At 50.0% G+C, this 8,318-nt stretch overlaps 1 protein-coding gene across 2 annotated transcripts; it reads left to right on the forward strand.

Moving 5' to 3' along the window:
- Positions 1–1,516: 1,516 nt before the first annotated feature.
- On the forward strand, positions 1,517–7,980 carry LOC4577315 (putative odorant-binding protein A10). Of its 2 annotated transcripts, none has more exons than XM_001238547.4 (3): positions 1,517–2,343; positions 2,994–3,228; positions 7,589–7,980. In XM_001238547.4, exons 1-3 carry the CDS (start codon positions 2,323–2,325, stop codon positions 7,726–7,728), a joined length of 396 nt encoding a protein of 131 aa, XP_001238548.4. In that variant the 5' UTR covers positions 1,517–2,322; the 3' UTR covers positions 7,729–7,980. The 2 variants fall into 2 exon arrangements, with proteins under 2 accessions (XP_001238548.4, XP_061507918.1); XM_061651934.1 differs by having other exon boundaries at positions 1,524–2,343; positions 2,997–3,228.
- The last annotated feature ends 338 nt before the right edge of the window (positions 7,981–8,318 follow it).

Below are 8,318 nucleotides of genomic sequence, written 5' to 3' on the forward strand. Positions count from 1 at the left end.
TAGGGTCGCCCGGTCGGTCGGTTCTTCCCTCCTGCCATCGGTCGACTGTTCACTTTTGGCGCCATAATTTTGTTTATCCCAAAGCAGTGTCTCCTCACCACACACACCCACACCACACACACCTCTGCCTGCCTGTGTGGGCATCTTGGTTGTCCACAGTGGAAAAGCGGGCTTCTTCGGTGGCCGGCTCGTCTTCTGCCTGGCACCGTGACACACATATATAAATATCCCACAAGCCAGGATTTGTTGTGCCCACGAAACTTACCAGAACCCCTCCCCCCGAGAGGAGAACATTTTTTGCTGCTGTGTGTGTGTGTGTAAGTCCTCCCGCACCCCCGATGCCCATTACCACCGGTGTGGTGGCTCCGGGGACGCCCGGCGCAGGAGGTAACCATAATTTCTCGGGTGCCAGTCTGTTGTAATCCCCTATTAAGTGGTCTCCGGGGGGATTTCTTTTCGGTTAATCCTCTTAAACGGTTTCTTATGTGTTGTTGTTTGTTTGCCCTGCGAGACGCTCGGCGGCACAGGGAGGTGAAGGTGACAGGGTAGCAGAAGGAAATTCCCAGCCTGTGTTTCTGCTGCCGGGGTTGGAGTTGACTCGATGAAAATAATCGTCCTGTAATGTGGGATGTCTGGCAGTGTCGTGTCGAACGGTGGGAAGGTAGCAAAAGAAGTTGGTTTTTGGATTTGTGGCATCGGGGAAGTAGGTAAAGCACTCAAGGGATGGGCGGTGGCTGGTGCTGGTGGATTATGTTTAATGCGTAGGCTTGAGGAGAAATTAATTCCTGGGGATTGATTTAATTAGATAGCAGACAACCGCACAGACAACTTGAGACAACTCTTCCACAGCAACATAACGGGCAGGTCAATTTGGGGCTGTAAAGTTGGAAGAAACGGGAGGTTCGTCGGGGTAAAACCTGTTGAAATTGCTCGACCGTTGTGTGATTGGTGTTGCCAAATTGCAATTCGGAATTACCCACCACCGAGCTGAAAGGCCCTCCTCCTGTGGCACACAGCCCGAAGCATCGCTCTCCTAGGCTCTCATGTCACTTTGGTAAAAACCCGAGGCGTCGGTGTCGCAACCCCTTGGCTGGTGTAATGCGTTTTGGTAAGATTGTCGTCGTAAAGTTGCACCTCCGCCAGCGTGTCCCCTATGCACTTAGCGGGTTGTGTACATACACGCACTCACGTACACACACACAATCATCTCTTGCAAGTGTAACGACGGAGTGCACCGCGCGCATTGCACCGGAAAGTATGAAACGCACGGAGGGCGTTAGTGCGTAGCGAAGGAAAGCAAAAGTGAACAACAACAGCAGCATTGCCCACCACCTCCCCGGTTTTGTCTTTCCCGGTTGCTAGGCATACACACGTGGCTATTATAAGACGCCCCACCCCATCTACTGCAACACAACGTCCTACGAAGCTGCTAAGATGACAGTGAGCTAAAGGGAGACGGCAAGGCACAGCAGCAGCAGCAGCAGGGTAGTAGAGCCAGCCAGCCAGCCAACTATCTATTTCTCACGGGTAGTCAACTCTCCCACTCTTCGCTGTGCTTTTTTTTGCTTCACCACCATCACCCACTCGAACTCGGCGTTGTGCGGTTTCGACGGGCTTCGGTGGGCAACACGGCGTCATTTGTAGTTTTCGATCGTTCGGCGTCGTTACGGATTGTTCGATCATCGAAGTTGAATGAGTGCAACCGACTAGTTTTTTGTTTTCGCCAACCGCCAGTTCCCAGCAGTGTGTCTAGCGAAGCACAAGAATCAAGTGTTTGTTAGTGAAAGTTCTGGAATGCTATAAAGTGTACACCGAAGCAATCAGTTCAGCTAACACAAGTTTGTTGGCGTTCTGTGAAGCAAGCGAAACACCGTCGTCGGTGTTCGGTGTCCGATAGTACTGCGTCGAGTACTGTGTCTTGGGTGTTGCAACACAGCATCGCTCGGCCCACTTATCACGACCCACTACCAGAAACCGGGAGACCACAAGTAGCAGCAGCAGCAGCGGCAGCAAAAAAGGGCACAACGAAATCGAAAGGTGTCCATCAAAGGAGAAAGTCAACTCGCTGCCGACAGTTACACAATAGCGTCATCGCCTTTCGTTGTCGCCATAGTTACTCGAAGGAGGAGGAGGAGGTGGAGCATTATCTCACCGTACCAGCGCACGTGAAGCACAGCACAGTAACCTTTTGCCATCCCGGAGAACCACTTTGTTCGTTCCGTTGCGAACCGGCTTGACAGTTTCGTTCTGTGCCGGCACAGGTTCTGTGATCTTCCTTTTTTTCGAAAGCTCCTCGTCGAAACACACACACACAGCTACAAAATGCAAAAGACCACTGGCAAGGTGAGTAATATCCGTTACATAATCGAATATGGCGCTTGTGTACGGCGGCCGCGTGTGTGTGTGTGTGGGATGGCGCGATTGTGCGAAATGATAAAGACATAAAAGAGCAAAAACAAACCGAAAGCTTCCCCCCCCCCAGTCCGGCCGCAAACGACGAAACCGCAAAAAAGGCGAAAGATGAATGGCGAGCAGTTTTGGTTGGGTTTGGCACGGGGGGTGAAAGGGTGTTTGATTGGGTGGGTGGGAGAATGGAGGAGCGAAACACAAAAGCTAACTGGAGATGATGTTTATATCTACGTGTGTGTGTTTGTGTTTGTGATTATCGCTCACTTTACCCATCATTACCCGGCTCCCTCCTTGCGCGGCTGGAGCTTTCCCTTTCTTCATCCACCCTCAGCCGTGGGGTGGGCTGGTTGGATTGTTTTTTCTTCTGTTTATGATTGCCTTTTACTTTTCAGCCGCTTCGTGTGCGATTATGCTGCATAACCTCTTTCTCTCGCTCTCTTTGTATTTGTCTGTGTGTGGCGATCCGGTATTTATGTTTGCTCTTTTTCTTCTTCTTTCTTTCTTTCTTTCTTTCTTTTCTCTCCTCTCTTTCGGCGATCGCCGTTTTGCGGTCACAATTTTGCCCGGTGTTTCGGCACAAAAAGCAGGTCAGCAGTCGCAGCGCCGTGAACGTATGCTGGCTGGTCGGGCTGGGGCTGGTCTGGCTGGTGGCGGTGGCGCTGTCCGGCAGTACCTGTGCCGCCGAAGCGACCACCGCCCGGACGCAGGTCTCGGACGAAGCACTCGACAAAGCGCTCAGCGACAAGCGGTACCTGATGCGCCAGCTAAAGTGTGCCCTCGGCGAGGTAGCGTGCGATCCGGTGGGAAAGCGCCTCAAGAGTAAGTATCACACACACACATCCACATGCACAGCTTTTTGCCAACAAGCGGGGGGAAAGGAGGTCACAGCAAAAAAAAAAGTAGTGCAGAGTGTCGGAAACTCGGGCGCAGAGTTGGGAGTACTGTTTCAGGTTTAGTTTAAAGTTTTGGGCGAACAGGAAAAGAGCTGTTCAACAACAACCAAAAAAAAGCCCTCGAAGAAGCGCCATTGAATGAAACTTTCGTCCCGGTGGCCGGTGCAGTCCGGACCGGCGCAATGGCCAGAAACAAATGGGAAAGCATTTAAATTCGGCGCCGCTCAAAATCGCACATCTTAAGCAGTCAGTTTTGTTCGTTAATTAAACAACGCTTTCAACTTGGCCCTGGTGGTGGTTAGCTCGAAAGTGCAACCACACAGCAGCCAGTCCGTGGAGCGAAAGAAACGAAACCCGGAAAAAAGGACACCGGACTCACCATAATCCCGTTCCTTTGGTTCTTTTTGGTGGTTGCCTACTTCCGGGAGGGACGGGGTAGCGTAAGGTGACCGTTGCAGTCGTCGTCCTCGAAGGGAAGAATAATGTATCTTTTCAGCTAGTTGAGGTACAAGCAAGTATCATTTTGTTGCTACGGGGGAAAAGCAACACACACACACAAAAAACGGCTTAATCGGACGAAGAAGCGAGCAAAGTTTGAGCAAACCACCAACCAGGCAAACCGATTCGTCGTCCTTCGCCGTCAGCATCGGCATCATGTTTTCTCGCATTTCGATCGGGGCTGTGTTTCTTTGTTTGTTTGCCTGTTCGGTCCAGCGCGGACCGAAAAGCGTACAAAAGAAAAGCGATCTTAATTAAAATTAAAATGATAATTACGTTCATCCGTTCTTGGGCGAACCGGAGGGCTGACAGTGCTCGGAGGTGGTACACTAGGACAGGGATTTGGTGGTCCATTTGTTGTGAGATAAAGTGGCCAGAAGGGTACGTGTGTGTGTGTGTGTGCACTGTGAGCGAAACAAGCCACTGCAACTCAAGACGAATAATGTTTTCCAGCGGAGAAAGGTAGCGAAGCAGCAGAAAGGTTTGTGGTTTTGAGTGTTTTTGTTTTGGGGTTTTGGGGAAAGAATGGAATGGTCCGTTTCTTGGAGACTGTGGTGGCGGTGCTGCTGCTGCTACCGAGGACGCCTTGCACGAACCGATTTATGGAGTTTTGTTCGTGTGTTCGGGTGTTCCTTGGTGCGATGCTTTTTATGATTATTCTTCACACTATAAAAGATATTTGTCTTTGGGGGAAGTTGGTGGCGACTTTTTGAAAGTTGGCCAGAACGGGACCACTGCTGGTGCCTCCGCGGTCACTGAAGGCTGACCAAGCCCGCAAGTGTTCGGTGGTTTTAGCCGTTGCAGTTGACTTGGGAGTGAAATGTTGCTTGCTGAGAGCTGTTTTCCGCAAAAAGTCAAGCAAAGACATAACAACACAATCGGACACACACACACGTACAAACACACACACACAGCTCACAGATTTGGCAAGCACTAATTGCACGGTTTTTGTGTATGCGGTTTTAGTGGTTAGTTTTGGCCGTTTCCTAATGACTTTATTGCTCGCTCTAAAATGCTCCCGAGGTTCAATCCTTCCAAAAAAAAAGAGAGGAGATGTTGGGGCATTTTCTTTCTTAAACTTTTCCCCCCAAATCGAACATTTGTTCTGCCTGGGATGCTTTTAGCGATAACGTTCGAAATTTAACTCAATCAATTGCTCGTGCTGGTCTGCTGCAAACCTCTCGAAAAAAGCAAACTTGTTCTCTTTCCCTTTTTTGACTGCGGGGAACGCTGGCGGGGAACTGGGCGAACGAAAGGGCACTTTCAGTCCGAGGGGAGGGGGGAGCGTGTTGAAACATTTTATTGCTCGTAAATTCTGGGGGCAGTGAAACGATTTAGCACCAAGCAAAGGGAACAAACGAACGATGCAATAAGCGGTTATAAAACGCGATTTATATCCCGCGAGCAGCGAGCGCCCGTGTGTCTGTGTATTGTGTGTGCTGTGTTGTGTTGTTACGCGAGCGAATCATTAATATTTCAGTGAAATTTGTGCACACAACAATTGCTTCTTACTCTGCGAGCTTGGGTGCGAAAAATACGTGCTATAATAACTAAAGAATCCGTTTAATGATTGAAAATTGCATGTAATAGCGCCTGCTCCTGCTGTCCCGTCCAGTGCAGAGCGAATTGTTTAATCACAGCTCGTGCCCCCGGACCAACAATCCGGACGTGCCGCTGTCTCCCCTTACATCCCCCCCACATGCTGCGCCCGCTCACATTATTAATTATCAGATAATTTTAAATAACATTTTGCCGGTTTTGCAAACCGTGACAAATGACCCCGCCGGCGACGTGCCGTTTGTTAAAGGGCCCCCTCCTTTGTGACAATATTTAATTTAAGACTACACTTTAGCGCGAATTAACACCTACGGCATCTCCCCCGTCCACCCACACACACACACACACACACACACACACACACACACACACACCTATGGGCGAGCGGGATTGAACTGTTGTGCTGTGCATGCCTGTTGATAATGAGATGCGAAAAATGCATTAATTCTATTCCAAAGTCAGTGATTTATGACCGGCTGTTGGAGTGGAGCGGTGTGGGTGAGTGGTACGAGCATATTCATGCTGTATTGTTTCAACAGACACGTTCCCGTGGCGCGCATATTTTGTGTCACATTTATGGCATTTTTGTTCACGCCACCGATTCGACACCGCTCTTTTAACACTTAATTAAATCGCACACTGATAAGCGGGGGTGGGGGTGTAGTGGGATGGGCTGGATCGAAGCTGGTTGAACGTTAGCTGTATGCTGATGACACTGGCGATAAAGGAATGTCTCCATCGAATCGGGTGTGGTGGTCGAACGTCAAAGGTTAGGTGCGGTCAAGGGCTTCCCGTCTTTTTTCCCCAAGGGTAGCCTCACTTTCGGGAGTCCCAAAGAGAGTTTTGGCAGTGGCAAGGGCCCGCGACACCAATGGCAGGAGGTGTTGGAGGTCATTTTAGAAGCGTGCGTGCACAATATGCGTGTGTGTGTGTGTGTATGGGTCGGCCAGTTTGGGCGGGTGGTGTACGAGACTCGTTCGCGCCAGTGCCGTATCGTGGTGCTGGTGCGTGTGCGTGCTGCGACTATCGGGGACTGTCGGCCTGATTGCCCGAGACTGTTGGCGAACGAGCATAGAATAAATATTTTGCCACCGATGCACAATTAAAGGAAACGCGTGTGTGGGTACATCCCCAACGATGACGACGATGACGATGGTGACCGGTGACGATGGCAGCGGTTATACATAATTCATCGCATCGCATTTCATGGTTTCACCTCGCCACTCCCGCCGCCGCCACCGCCCAACGATTCCCACGAGCTCTGTGTTGTATGCGCTGGCCAAACAATTTGTTGCAATCACTCCCCCCTCCCCCACTGGCTGGCTGGCTGGCTGGCGAGGAGACTGCTAATGTTGCTGTTAATTAAATTGTTCGCATTAGGACCTCGAAAACCATAATTTATGGTTTGATAGATTGGTTTCAAGTCGGGTACGATTGCGTTGGTGGATAGTGGAGGAACATTTCGGTGCTGCAATGCTCAATATTGGTTCGTTCTACTGCGTGTGTGCTTTGAAGTCCCTGCACAAAATGCACAAGATGTTGTGTGCTCCCTGATGTTTAGGACTGCGATTAAACATCGTCCAACCGTCCCAACTGTTGATCGGACCGCTTTGTGGCAGATGGCTCGTATCGATCGGTTGGTTTACTTCCATTAAACAGCGATCGCAAGCAGTGCCTTTTTGTGTTGCTGCCCAAGCGTCCCACCGGTTGGGCCTTTCCCGCGTTGATGATCCCACATTGCCGCCATTCAGGCGCGAACCAGGCCGAGCTTAGTAATGATTTTTCACTCCGCGAAACTGTGCACCATTAATGTGTAATTAAATCTTCAATTAAAATCTAATTGATTCCACAGATTGTGCACCCGGTGGGTGGGCTTGTAAAAGGGGGGGGGGGGCTGAGTGAGCGCCAATCGGGTGTTACAACTAAACGGTTTGAATGCGATTCCCTCCCGCCCGCGCTGATGCCGGCCCTTTTTGCATCTAACAACGGGGCGCGACGGGGAAAGTCTTCGAGCATTATTTATGCAATCAATGGGGGACGGCATTCCGAGAAGATGAAACCTCGCGAACGGACCGGCGCGAACGGATGGATGGGTTCTTTGTGAAAAGTTAATAGATTTACTGATTTATTCTACTTGTTGGGCGGGCGGGCGCATATCTTGCATATCGTTTCCTACGGGTCATTAACTGTTGGCTGTTTTTTCTTCTTCTTCTTCTCTTCCTTCTTTGCAGGCTTGGCACCGTTCGTGCTTCGCGGCGCTTGTCCACAGTGTACGCCGGCCGAGATGAACCAGATCAAGAAAACGTTAGCTCATTTGCAGCGAAACTTCCCGTCCGAATGGAACAAGCTGGTGCAGACGTATGCTGGCTGAAAAGGGGAAGCTGGTGGAGGACGTTTTCTTCTGCCGTGTGAGTGTGATAGGAAGAGGCAGAGTCCGCCGGAGGTTTGGTTTGGAATGGGAGGGATTTGCGATAAAGTATTTTAGGATGTATCGAGTAAACGCTGCAAACAGTATGTGGCATTGTAGTAGTGTAAGGTGCTCTAGAGGTGTATGTACAAACTCGAAAGGACGAATGGTTGGTAGAATGTACGAAAATATATGAAAAAAAAACAAACAAACAAACATGGAACACATTGCAATAAAAACAAAAACACGGTACGCCTAAAGGTATGCAAAGTCACACAAATGTCCTTGAAGAGGCGAAAATAAACATCAGCATTCGGCAGTACGGCCGAGCAACCGAGCAGCTGCGTGATAGTTGCTGCTGCGGAAGAATGACAAAATAACGAGCTGCTCGAAAAACGAATCCAACCGTCAACAGAGAACGAAGAAAGAGAACGATTGCCACATCCCCTGAGGGGCAGGGGGTTTTGTTGCAAGCCTCGCAAGGCTCCGAGGTTTGAAGTATTTTTGGATTTGTCGGAATAAAGTAACGAAAATGGTTCATAAACGCGCCAAAT

The sequence above is a fragment of the Anopheles gambiae genome, chromosome 2 (genome assembly GCF_943734735.2).
Source record: "Anopheles gambiae chromosome 2, idAnoGambNW_F1_1, whole genome shotgun sequence".
Classification (NCBI taxonomy): domain Eukaryota; kingdom Metazoa; phylum Arthropoda; class Insecta; order Diptera; family Culicidae; genus Anopheles; species Anopheles gambiae.